Source organism: Oncorhynchus tshawytscha, linkage group LG07, assembly GCF_018296145.1.
Source record: "Oncorhynchus tshawytscha isolate Ot180627B linkage group LG07, Otsh_v2.0, whole genome shotgun sequence".
In the NCBI taxonomy this organism is placed as follows: domain Eukaryota; kingdom Metazoa; phylum Chordata; class Actinopteri; order Salmoniformes; family Salmonidae; genus Oncorhynchus; species Oncorhynchus tshawytscha.
In genome coordinates, this window is record NC_056435.1 from 60,152,110 (window position 1) to 60,166,191 (window position 14,082).

At 41.2% G+C, this 14,082-nt stretch overlaps 2 protein-coding genes across 3 annotated transcripts in view; one reads left to right on the top strand and one right to left on the bottom strand.

Annotated features, from left to right (window-relative positions):
* Window positions 1-14,082, bottom strand: part of LOC112246206 (disks large-associated protein 4-like) — a 199,701-nt gene that overhangs the window by 71,183 nt on the left and 114,436 nt on the right. The gene's annotated exons all lie outside the window — the stretch shown is intronic.
* Window positions 748-5,859, top strand: LOC112246207 (GTPase IMAP family member 7-like). 2 transcript variants are annotated; one of them, XM_024414508.2, is made up of 3 exons: window positions 748-878; window positions 3,895-3,984; window positions 4,101-5,859. In XM_024414508.2, the coding sequence occupies exons 2-3, from the start codon at window positions 3,903-3,905 to the stop codon at window positions 4,877-4,879; spliced, it is 861 nt and encodes a 286-aa protein (XP_024270276.1). In that variant the 5' UTR covers window positions 748-878; window positions 3,895-3,902; the 3' UTR covers window positions 4,880-5,859. The 2 variants fall into 2 exon arrangements, 1 of the variants encoding a protein (XP_024270276.1); XR_006083802.1 differs by having other exon boundaries at window positions 760-878; window positions 4,088-4,227.

Below are 14,082 nucleotides of genomic sequence, written 5' to 3' on the forward strand. Positions count from 1 at the left end.
TGGGTGCCTGGGGAGTTAAGTGCCTTGCTCAAGGGCACAACAGCATCTAGGATTTAATACCTGCAAACCTCCGGTTGCCAGCTCACTTCCCGACAGATTTTTCCAATCGGACCCGTCTCGAACTGGCAACCCAGCCTCTGGTTGCCGGCTCGCCTCTCTAACCGCCAGGCTACCTCCGTTTCTATACACACTTTCAATGTGTCAGGGTATTGTTTTTAACTTGATATGACCTTAAAATTATATATAAGCACTCTCAAAAACTGTGAGACTAAGGGTGCAGCAGGAGAGATATTATGGCCAAAACCGAGCCATACACCCATACAAATGTATACAAATCTGTGCTCATATCAAGTATCAGATATCAGTGCCTTGGAAAGTACAGGTGTTTTCATTATTGCCAAGACCCTTTCATCCAAAGAGCACCCTTCCTAATACTCTCTAACATTGCTTTGCTACCACCCACGTTGCTGCCTTACAGACAGCACAACATAAGCAGAGGCTCAATAGAATCCTATACTATACAACCTGTTGTTGGATACTATAACTATGCATAAAATGCTTTCACTATGTTGTTGCTACAGTATGGCACTGACAGACTCTCTGTATACAGATTCTATCTGACACATTTTTTCACTCGTTTTATTGGTGTTGGCATAAGGCTAAGGAGAGTACTTGATAATCATTTATCAGAATTTATCTCTGCACTGGATTGGGTTTTTGCCTAAAACACTTTCTGATTGGCTAGAACACACTAGTTACAGGGAAAACGAAATGTATATGCCGGGAAAACGAAACTCATTACGTATGGCGCCGCACATTGCTTCAGCTCTCATAGTCACAAGAGGCACCAATTCACAAATCATTTAACTGCAGTAAAAGTGAGTATTCAACTTTATACCGTAGGAGTAATATTTTGCTAAACGTTTTACAACGATCTACTCTACTTTGTTCAATTTCGTTTTACAGGGACAGTGCACATGAATCAATGTTACTGTAAATGTGCCAGTTTTAGAAATCCGGCTAGAATTCAACTGCAATTCCTCTACAATATTTGAATAACTGTATAGCAACTGGTTTATTGATACCTTCATACCAGGTCTTTATGCATGGCTGATCACCACATTAACTTTGTTTTGACTTTCGATACTCAGGGGTTGGCTCATCAATAGCTCTCCGACGGGGGGTCCTAGGATGATGAGAGTGATATCTAGAATTAGATTATTTTAAATTATTATGATTATTATTTTAGACCGATAGTCGAACTCTTCCCTTAACAAAGCAAGAAAGTAGTCAACATGCTTTTCTGGCACTCAGGTGGTTTAGGGACCTTCGTAAAAGTGCAATAAAGGTGATTGCAATTCCCATTCAGGAGGGTTCACCAAATATGAAGATGACACACACTGCATCGGGACTCCAGTTGCTGAAGGACCCAATATTTGTATTAGTTACCACTAACTACTAAGGGTGCTCCATATCTAGATGAAACCAGATAATGTTAAGCCACTGACCCTGTCATCCATGCTACATTTGTTAGAATTCCAGTTCACCACTTCCCTGATTTTACAGGCATACTTATTGTGATAGGTCTAACTTTCAATACCTTCCTATCCATATGAGCTACAGATCTACATACAAGCGTGGTAGGTTCTTTAACATCTCTCATCAAATGTACACCTTACATTTTTTCCAAATGATCCACCTTTGATTTTCTACAAATTCTATTACAACTGTGGTTATTAATTCACATACAGATCAAAGTTTCAATAGCTTCCAGTCCAAATGGCATATACATCTAAAACCATTGATGTTAGGTCACTGACCTCCCTCCTCCATAGCAAGGTTATAATACTAAACTGAAACTAAAACAAAAACTAATAATGAAAAAACAATTTTGTACACTGAAATAAAATAATTAACAAACCTGTATGAAAAACTAAAACTATACTGAAACTATCTTTCACTCCAAAACGGACTAAAATCAAATAAAAACCATCATGAATTATGTTGTTTTATTTAATTCTTTCAAGAAAATGCTGCCAAATTCCATAAAATGACGTTGGAGGCTGCTTTAATGTATCATTAAATTCTCTGGCAACAGCTCTGGTGAACATTCTTGCAGTCAGAACGCTAATTCCATGCTCTCTCAACTAGAGACATCTGTGGCATTGTGTTCTGTGACAAAACTGCACATTTTAGAGTGACCTGTTATTGTCCCCAGCACAAGGTGCACCTGTAATGTAATGATCATGCTGTTTAATCAGCTTCTTGATATACCACACAATGGATTATCTTGGCAATGGAGAAATGCTTACTAACAGGGATGTAAACAAATTTGTGCAAAAATGTTTACAGAAATAAGCTCATGTGCGTCTAGAAAAAATCTGTGATCTTTTATTTCAGCTCATGAAACATGGGACAAACACTTTACATGTTGCGTTTATATTTTTGTTCGGTGTAGATACGTATATCATCCTAGGACCTTCTGTCAAATAGGTATTGACAAGTAAACTCTGAATATCAAACCAATATCCAAACTGAACAAAAATTTACTAGCTTTAAATGATAATAAAATGGCATGAATATCCACTAAACCAATAAATAGTCTTCAAATATGTTTCAGGTCAGGATAGTAATAGCATCGCACAACCATCCTGATCTAACAAGCTTACATTCAGTTTTGCTACGCAGATTCAATTGAATCGCAAGATCAGGATGATCGTACGAGGCTAGGATAGGAAGGTCTAGGTATCCTAATGTTGCTCAAGAAATTCTTTATCTTGTTCAAGTGGGTCCATCTTAGATCAATAAACCTTAAAGTAGATTGTTGTGAGAGTGACACACCTGCAACTTCTCTGTACAGTAACTGTCTGGTCTGATCAGAGTCAGACACCAGAATATGTTAAATCAGACAGGATATACATGATCAGCTAATGATGTATGATGTAGCTTTGCTAGGTCTTTCTTTGCTGCACTTGACCATATTACCGGACAGTAATCAAGAGGGGACAAGACCATAGCCTGAACAAATAGTACAGTTGATGTTTATAACAGATATACCCCTCCCCATCCTCATAACAACTTTGTCAATATGACTTGACCATGATAATTGACCATCCAATGTTAAACCCAGGAGTTTAGCTTCCTCAACTTGCTCAATGGTCACAACCTTTATACACAACTCCAGTTGAGGTTCAGTATTTAGAGAACGTTCTGAACCAAATACAATGCTTTTAGGTTTAGATGTATTAAAGACCAGTTCATTATTAATCACCCATTCTGATACTGACTGTAACTCCTTATTTAGAATGTCTGTGAGCTCACTGGCTTTGGGTGCTGACATGTAGAATGTGGAATCATTGGCATACATAGTCATTCTAGCTTTGTGTAAGACCAGTGGCAAATCATTTGTAAAAATAGAGAAGAGCAACGGCCCAATGCACTGTACATTTTTCATGGTAGAGAAGCTTCCATTGAAGAACACTCTCTGGGCTCTATTGGATAAATAACTCTCCAACCATGTGATGGCAGGTGATGTGATGCAGAGTAAGCCTATTGTTTAGATCGTTATATCATTCAGCTAAGAATAAATTATAATTGGTTTAACCATCTGTGAACGCGGCCATACATTATCCGATGAGTCTCTGGAGAAGTGTGGACTGGTTTTGTTGGTAATGACTAGGGTTGCAAAATTACAATAATTTCCCCCAAATTCCTTGGTTTTCCAGAAATCCTGGTTGTAGGATAATGGGATTTCCCTTTTTTTTCTTCCTGAGCCCAGGAATCTTACTACCGGGATTTCTGGAAAACCTGGGTGTTTGGGACAATTTACCAGAACTTTGCAACCTTATTAATGACATAATTGTCTGTTTCTGTGATTTTGGTTGGTCACTGCAGCTGTTGAGATGGCACAAGGAAGAGAAAGGACTCTGATGAATCTATTGCTGATAACACTGTGTCTGCAAATCTTCACTGGTCAATATCAAGGTACGCATCCATATACTTCACATGCACACAGAACACACATGTTTTTCTCTATCTTATCTAGAAGCTTGCTTTTATGATCAACTCAAGCATCCCCCACTTTTAGTCTGTTTCCACAGATTCAGGGCAGCCCTCTGATCTGAGGATTGTACTGGTGGGTAAGACTGGAGTGGGGAAGAGTGCAACAGGAAACACTATGCTGGGGAGAGAGGTGTTTAAAGTGGAGGCCAAAGCTGATTCTGTCATTACAAAGTGTGAGAAAGGGAGTGAAGAGGTGGATGGGTGGAAGATCGATGTGATTGACACGCCAGCACTCTTTGACCCAACAATGAGTGCAGATCAAATGAAAAGGGAGCTAGAAAGATGCATCTACATGTCAGTTCCAGGACCCCATGTGTTCCTGCTGGTGATCAGGCTGGGGAGGTTCACAGAGGAGGAAAGGAACACTGTGAAGTGGATCCAGGAGAACTTTGGGGAAGATGCCTCAATGTACACCATGGTGCTGTTCACTGGTGAAGATCAGATAGGGAAAAAATCAGTTTCTGAGTTTCTGAAAGAGAGCAAGGAGCTGCGGAAACTTGTTACAAGCTGTGGGAACAGATATCACTCAATCATCAATGTCAAGAGAAAGAACTACACTCAGGTCAGAGAGCTGCTGAGGAAGATAGAGCAGATAGTGGAGGATAATGGAGGAATGTACTATAACAATGAGGATTATGAGACGGCACAGGAAAAGATCAGAGAAGAGATGTGGAAATACTGTCCATGGGCAGCACTTGGTGGGGCAGCTGTAATGTTAGCCAGGGCATTTTATTCTTCACCAATATTGATGGCAGCAGGTCTAGTTGGAGGCCTCAGCCAGGGTTACGAATGTACTAAGGAGATGATTGGCCTTTAAAACACCAGGGGTATGTTCAGTTAGTTCAACGTTTATTATGTTTTCGACTGTATACTGTTCTTTATGATATGTTTGCTCCAGTTTGAACTGGGTCTAATTGGAATTTAATGGGGATATATAGTATATTTACAGTATCTATTTAGTAGTAAAGTAGTGGCCCTTTCCTGCAGTCAAATGACCAAATCGCCCTCTAGTGGCCTCACAGGTGGAATGTTGTTAATATTCTTCATAATTAATAAACACAAAAAAACATAAAATCAGAAAATCCAGTGTTTCTATGTGAAACGGTTTTGTTGTATTTCAGTTTTCTGTGATGTATTTACAGTGTAATATTGGGATACAAACTCAAAATTGAATATATTTCAACTCTATATCTTACATGGTACATGTGTCTTCTTTTTTTAAAGACCATAGCCATGTGCGTGGGGTGTATACTTTTGATGCAAAGTGGATTTTTTTTCGAGCAAAAAACACTGTGTGACCCTGATTTAGCCCACTGCAGTAAAATGTAAAAATGGGGGTGTATCACAGGAGGTTGGTGGCACCTTAATTGGGGAGGACAGGCTCACGTTAATGTCTGGAGAGGAATTGGTGGAAGGATATCAAATACATCAAACAAATGGTTTCTATGTGTTTTGATGCCATTCCATTGGCTCCGTTCCAGCCATTATTATGAGCCATCCTCCTCCACTGGGGTGTATGTCTTTTTATCACAGGCAGTTCTGCTACTTTACAATTGAAAATGGAACAGCAGAGTCAAAGGAATGAAACCCATATACAGTTGAAGTCGGAAGTTTACATACACCTTAGCCAAATACATTTAAACTCAGTTTTTCACAATTCCTGAAGTTTTATCCTAGTAAAGGATTATGTCATTTAGGATCACCACTTTATTTTAAGAATGTGAAATGTCAGAATAATAATAGAGAGAATGATTCATTTCAACTTTTATTTCTTTCATCGCATTCCCAATGGGTCAGAAGTTTACATACACTCAATTAGTATTTGGTAGCATTGCCTTTAAATTGTTTAACTTGGGTCAAACGTTTCAGGTAGCCTTCCACAAGCTTCCCACAATAAGTTGGGTGAACTTTGGCCCATTCCTCCTGACAGAGCTGGGGTAACTGAGTCAGGTTTGTGGGCCTCTTTGATTGCACACGCTTTTTCAGTTCTGCCCACAAATGTACTATAGGATTGAGGTCAGGGCTTTGTGATGGCCACTCCAATACCTTGACTTTGTTGTCCTTAAGCCATTTTGCCACAACTTTGGAGGTATGCTTGGGGTCATTGTCCATTTGGAAGACCCATTTGCGACCAAGCTTTAACTTCTTGACTGATGTCTTGAGATGTTGCTTCAACATATCCACATAATTTTCTTTCCTCATGATGCCATCTATTTTGTGAAGTGCACCAGTCCCTCCTGCAGCAAAGCACCCCCACAACATGATGCTGCCACCTCGTGCTTCACGGCTGGGATGGTGTTCTTCAGCTTGCAAGCCTCCCCCTTTTTCCTCCAAACATAACGATGGTCATTATGGCCAAACAGTTCTAGCAAAGAGGCACTGAGTTTGAAGGTAGGCCTTGAAATACCTCCACAGGTAAACCTCCAATGACTCAAATGATGTCAATTGGCCAATCAGAAGCTTCTAAAGCCATGACATAATTTTCTTGAATTTTCCAAGCTGTTTAAAGGCACAGTCAACTTAGTGTATATAAACTTCTGACCCACTGGAATTGTGATACAGTGAATTATAAGTGAAATAATCTGTCTGTAATCAATTGTTGGAAAAATTACTTGTGTCATGCACAAATTAATGTCCTAACCGACTTGCCAAAACTATAGTTTGTTAACAACACATTTGTGGAGTGATTGAAAAACAAGTTTTAATGACTCCAACCTAAGTGTATGTAAACTTCTGACTTCAACTGTACAAGTTTAAGCCTGTAGCTGTTTTTTTCATTCTTTTTATTTTTTTTACATGGTTATGGGGTCAACTATGAGTATCTAAAACACTGCTGGTTGTGTCTGATTTATCACTGTTTTCTTTATGCAGAACGTGGCTGATTAGTATATTTAGTGAAAGGGTCAATAAAAAAAATGGACACCGTCTGGAATGCGCTTTTAACCAATCAACATTCAGGATTAGACCCACCCATTGTATGAGTTTCTATACGCACTCTCAAAAACTTCAGGTGTCAGGATATTGTTTTTTGATTTGATATGGTCTTAATAGCGTGATATAAAAACATCATGCAGTATCAAGTTCATAGTTAGAATACATACGGTCCGTAGTTCTGACCCCCGAATACAAGTTGAGGGGATTCTGACCGAGGACAAAAGAAATACAGCTAATAAAGCTTATTAGACCGTAATCTAGGAATAGAGGACATACGTTATAAATCGTGTTACTCTCCAATCACATGCTAACAACCTTGAACACCCATAAAAAGGGAAGAATAAAATAGAATAGATGCATGAAGCTCAGTACTATTAGGCTGACTGCAAATGATAGCAACAGACAAACAAATACCTCACGGACTATATCTCCATTAATTCACAGCCCCATGAAAATGGAGTGTGATTTACTTATAGGCAAATGAGATTAATGATGCTGATGGTGCAGCGAGAATGCACACACTGGCGTACACACACACAGAAAAAATGCACACACACGCTCGATTACCCAGCTCCCAGAGAGTAGCCTAACTATCATTCATTACGACACCCGTCCACACAACCGACGATTAGCTTAGCGCATCTCTCCCCACACAACCAACTGCCACTTCTATCCTACCGCTATTAACGTGCATTCTACACATGCTCATTTAATGTCACAGAGAACTCTAAATACAATCTCTACACCGATTGATAGCCTAGAGGGTCAACTCCTCACAATCAATTCACAGCGCATTTAGCTGACTGTCTCATATCACATCCTGCCACGCGGCTTGGCTTAGTGTAGCCTCCTGAATGATAATTGCTGTTGTCGCCTGTGACAAGCATTAGGCCAAAATAGTGGCACGGTACAGGCTGTCAGTGAAGATACACACACATTTGTGAAGATTTAATAGAGTCAATATGCTATACGTGATTAGAAAGATGCCTTATAATTATGCTTAGGTCTCACCCAGTCTCACTTACAGAGTCATCAGCCTAGCTAGCATACTCTGATTTAGCCCTGTGTTTGTACTAGACCTTGTTTGGGTAGTGTTTTATATATATATATATATATTTATATATATATATATATATATATATATATATATATATATATATATATATATATATATATATATATATATGTGTAAACATTCATACACATAGCTCATATATTATACAGCGCTAAGCTAAACCGCCTGACTCAAGTCATCTTACGTACCCTTGCTAAAACAGGAACTAGCTCACACAGCCAGCAATAAAACTACCCCCCTAATACTATCCCCTCAGCTTGGTTGTCTCCCGACCCCAGGAAACAAAGACATTCCATCGCAAGAACACATACACCCAGCCATAAAACTGACCCCCTCTGCTCTCCTGTGTCAGATTTCCTGACACACAAATGTCACCTTGTATAAACACACATCTCACCCCCTCTACTGGTCGGGTGCTCAGAACAAGACTCTGCTATGCACCAATGGGGCCCGCTCTGGCTAGAGCAAGGCCCGCCTCCAACCCTTTGTGACCAGTCAGAAGACCAAAACGACAAGACTCCACCTACTTTATTCTATGTATAAAAATGAATGTAACCTTTGTATAAGGACTCCTTGCCGAGTTATATGAACTAGATCCGTGCACGTAAAACTGCGGGACAAGATATCTTTGACTCATTAAAACTGTCTTTTGTTACAACTGAAATCCACTCTGTCCAGCGTCCGTGATTTGGTCTCAACTCTCCAATATTTAAACACTAACAGTAGCTAGCCTACTCTGATTTAGCCCTGTGTTTGGAATAGACCTGGGTTAGGTAGCTAGCCTACTCTGATTTAGCCCTGTGTTTGGAATAGACCTGGGTTAGGTAGCTAGCCTACTCTGATTTAGCCCTGTGTTTGGAATAGACCTGGGTTAGGTAGCTAGCCTACTCTGATTTAGCCCTGTGTTTGGAATAGACCTGGGTTAGGTAGCTAGCCTACTCTGATTTAGCCCTGTGTTTGGAATAGACCTGTGTTTGGTAGCTAGCCTACTCTGATTTAGCCCTGTGTTTGGAATAGACCTGGGTTAGGTAGCTAGCCTACTCTGATTTAGCCCTGTGTTTGGAATAGACCTGGGTTAGGTAGCTAGCCTACTCTGATTTAGCCCTGTGTTTGGAATAGACCTGGGTTAGGTAGCTAGCCTACTCTGGTGTTTGGAATAGACCTGGGTTAGGTAGCTAGCCTACTCTGATTTAGCCCGTGTTTGGAATAGACCTGGGTTAGGTAGCTAGCCTACTCTGATTTAGCCCTGTGTTTGGAATAGACCTGGGTTAGGTAGCTAGCCTACTCTGATTTAGCCCCGTGTTTGGAATAGACCTGTGTTTAGGTAGCTAGCCTACTCTGATTTAGCCCGTGTTTGGAATAGACCTGGGTTAGGTAGCTAGCCTACTCTGATTTAGCCCTGTGTTTGGAATAGACCTGGGTTAGGTAGCTAGCCTACTCTGATTTAGCCCTGTGTTTGGAATAGACCTGGGTTAGGTAGCTAGCCTACTCTGATTTAGCCCTGTGTTTGGAATAGACCTGGGTTAGGTAGCTAGCCTACTCTGATTTAGCCCTGTGTTTGGAATAGACCTGGGTTAGGTAGCTAGCCTACTCTGATTTAGCCCTGTGTTTGGAATAGACCTGGGTTAGGTAGCTAGCCTACTCTGATTTAGCCCTGTGTTTGGAATAGACCTGGGTTAGGTAGCTAGCCTACTCTGATTTAGCCCTGTGTTTGGAATAGACCTGGGTTAGGTAGCTAGCCTACTCTGATTTAGCCCTGTGTTTGGAATAGACCTGGGTTAGGTAGCTAGCCTACTCTGATTTAGCCCTGTGTTTGGAATAGACCTGGGTTAGGTAGCTAGCCTACTCTGATTTAGCCCTGTGTTTGGAATAGACCTGGGTTAGGTAGCTAGCCTACTCTGATTTAGCCCTGTGTTTGGAATAGACCTGGGTTAGGTAGCTAGCCTACTCTGATTTAGCCCTGTGTTTGGAATAGACCTGGGTTAGGTAGCTAGCCTACTCTGATTTAGCCCTGTGTTTGGAATAGACCTGGGTTAGGTAGCTAGCCTACTCTGATTTAGCCCTGTGTTTGGAATAGACCTGGGTTAGGTAGCTAGCCTACTCTGATTTAGCCCTGTGTTTGGAATAGACCTGGGTTAGGTAGCTAGCCTACTCTGATTTTATTTTCTGCATGCAGTTCTGTCTGTTACTGTAATAAATTATATAATATAATTGAATGAGTGAGTGAGTCCATGCAGTTGAAAATATGGAAGCACAGGCAGTGGTAGGAGAGAATTGATTCAGCTATTTCTCTATTTACTGAAAGTATTGAGTTGGGTCTAGCTGCTTCGCACTGCAATGATTGATAGAGCAGCGGGGTCAATATGGTCTGATGGACTTTTCATTATGAAGAAACTTGTGGTAGGAAATAACACTTTGATTATTACATTGACATTTTACTCATTTATCAGACGCTGTTATCCAATGCGATTTACAATCCCACTATTTCTTCAAACATTTAGTACCCCGGTCCACAAAAATATGACTATTATAAGCTATCTATAACCAGCACAATGGTATAGATACTGCATAACTCCTGCTACCATTATAGCCATAACATCTCTTTAACAGAGAAAGAATAGGTGATTCAAGAGGAGAGAATAGATAGAGAGATAAAGGAGGGGTGAGCAGAAAGCATCATTATGCAGTTTCCTGCATCAAAGGCAGGCCTGGAGGACCAATTGAACTGTGTGTGCGTGCGTGTGTGTGTGTCCGTTTGTCTGTCGGCTTGTTTTTGTATTTGAGTCTGTGTGTCTGTCTCTGTCTGTATTTGTATCTGGATGTTTTGTGTTTTTACCTCTGTCAATGTGTCTGTCTGTGTGTAAATCTGTGTCAATGTGTCTGTTTGTGTGTATATCTGTGTCAAGATGTCTGCTTTTGTGTGTGCATGCCCTGCTACCGGCTTATGGGAGGAGAATTCTCCCTGCCTCGTGCACAGGGGAGCTGCCATCTGCTCGTGGTCCAATGGGAAGGGAGAGTTTGGCATGATGTCCAATCCCTGACCTCGCCACATTTCCATTCACAAACATAGAAACAATGTGCCCTTCTAACCATTAGGGGGTGATATTATCCAATACAAACATAACTATCTCCCTGCATTCATATGGAGTGGGATGGATTTGCCCCTAGACACTTTTCTAAGGTCTGTTTTTGCATTTGTGTGTTTTTACTACCTATTGGATAAGGTTAAGATATGGAATGGTTAAGCTGATCCCAGAATCATAATATACAGTTTTAAAATGGGTAATCCATTCAAATCAACGTGGTGTTTTAATACAATAACAGGTGTAAAAATGCATCATTATTGTTTTATCTTATTGTGAAATCTTTGTACACAATGGCCATTTGGTTGTTTTGCTATTAGAGGTGATAAACTCCAAGTGTAAAAGCCACCAAGAGTCTCTCAGATGTAAGCTGCCGGATATAAGCCTTGTTGGGAAATATACATTTTCTTCAAGGATCCAGTTGGCATTGGAGCCTCCTTTAGTATCAGGTGGATCCCAAACGTTTTAGCTCAGAAACGCTTTAGGATTGGTCATTGCAAGGTCATTTTTATAAAGTGAAGTATGACTGGGCCATCAGGAGCAATAAATCCCCACAGGAGACACAATACTACACAATATGCATCTCAAATTATGGACGGATATATATGTCAAAACCGGTCTTATTGATTAGTCACTATCCAATTCGCTTTTCAACATGGATGAATATTGGCAGCCACATGTTTCCATACCAACTACCAACATCAATCATTTCCCAATTTGGAATGCTAAACTTACAAAGCAGTATACAAATAACATTTGATAGATACACCTGAAAATTCTATGTACATTTGAAGGATAATACAGAGAGAGGTGCAAACGAGAGGTGTGGTGACACTGGTAAAAAAACTAAAAGATCTAAAGCTAAATGCTGAATTAGAACATCTATTGTAAAATGAGAGGTTGAGAGAGAACGGGAGAGATGGACGAAGGGATATGATGAGAGAGAAAGGGAGAGATGGATGAAGGGATATGATGAGAGAGATAGGGAGAGATGGACGAAGGCATATGATGAGAGAGAAGGGAGAGATGGATGAAGGGATATGATGAGAGAGTGAGAGAGATAGGGAGAGATGGACGAAGGGATATGATGAGAGAAAGGGAGAGATGGATGAAGGGATATGATGAGAGAAAGGGAGAGATGGATGAAGGGATATGATGAGAGAGATAGGGAGAGATGGATGAAGGGATATGATGAGAGAGAAGGGAGAGATGGATGAAGGGATATGATGAGAGAAGAGAGAGATGGATGAAGGGATATGATGAGAGAGATAGGGAGAGATGGACGAAGGGATATGATGAGAGAGAAAGGGAGAGATGGACAAAGGGATATGATGAGAGAGAAAGGGAGAGATGGACGAAGGGATATGATGAGAGAGAAAGGGAGAGATGGACGAAGGGATATGATGAGAGAGATAGGGAGAGATGGATGAAGGGATATGATGAGAGAGATAGGGAGAGATGGACGAAGGGATATGATGAGAGAGATAGGGAGAGATGGATGAAGGGATATGATGAGAGAGAAGGGAGAGATGGATGAAGGGATATGATGAGAGAGTGAGAGAGATAGGGAGAGATGGACGAAGGGATATGATGAGAGAGATAGGGAGAGATGGACGAAGGGATATGATGAGAGAGATAGGGAGAGATGGATGAAGGGATATGATGAGAGAGAAGGGAGAGATGGACGAAGGGATATGATGAGAGAGATAGGGAGAGATGGACGAAGGGATATGATGAGAGAGAAGGGGAGAGATGGACGAAGGGATATGATGAGAGAGATAGGGAGAGATGGACAAAGGGATATGATGAGAGAGATAGGGAGAGATGGACGAAGGGATATGATGAGAGAGATAGGGAGAGATGGACAAAGGGATATGATGAGAGAGATAGGGAGAGATGGACGAAGGGATATGATGAGAGAGATAGGGAGAGATGGACGAAGGGATATGATGAGAGAGATAGGGAGAGATGGACAAAGGGATATGATGAGAGAGATAGGGAGAGATGGACGAAGGATATGATGAGAGAGATAGGGAGAGATGGACGAAGGGATATGATGAGAGAGAAGGGAGAGATGGATGAAGGGATATGATGAGAGATAGGGAGAGATGGACGAAGGGATATGATGAGAGAGATAGGGAGAGATGGACGAAGGGATATGATGAGAGAGATAGGGAGAGATGGACGAAGGGATATGATGAGAGAGATAGGGAGAGATGGATGAAGGGATATGATGAGAGAGATAGGGAGAGATGGACGAAGGGATATGATGAGAGAGATAGGGAGAGATGGACGAAGGGATATGATGAGAGAGATAGGGAGAGATGGACGAAGGGATATGATGAGAGAGATAGGGAGAGATGGACGAAGGGATATGATGAGAGAGATGGGGAGAGATGGACGAAGGGATATGATGAGAGAGATAGGGAGAGATGGACGAAGGGATATGATGAGAGAGAAAGGGAGAGATGGATGAAGGGATATGATGAGAGAGATAGGGAGAGATGGACGAAGGGATATGATGAGAGAGAAAGGGAGAGATGGACGAAGGGATATGATGAGAGAGATAGGGAGAGATGGACGAAGGGATATGATGAGAGAGATAGGGAGAGATGGACGAAGGGATATGATGAGAGAGAAAGGGAGAGATGGACGAAGGGATATGATGAGAGAGATAGGAGAGATGGATGAAGGGATATGATGAGAGAGAAAGGGAGAGATGGACGAAGGATATGATGAGAGAGATAGGAGAGATGGATGAAGGGATATGATGAGAGAGATAGGGAGAGATGGATGAAGGGATATGATGAGAGAGAAAGGAGAGATGGACGAAGGGATATGATGAGAGAGAAAGGGAGAGATGGACGAAGGGATATGATGAGAGAGAAAGGGAGAGATGGATGAAGGGATATGATGAGAGAGAAGGGA

Coding starts and splice junctions, on each gene's coding strand:
- LOC112246207 (XM_024414508.2), top strand. CDS start 3,903: ATGGCACAAGGAAGAGAAAGGACTCTGATGAATCTATTGCTGATAACA. Junction 3,985..4,100: donor CTTCACTGGTCAATATCAAG/GTACGCATCCAT, acceptor CTGTTTCCACAG/ATTCAGGGCAGCCCTCTGAT.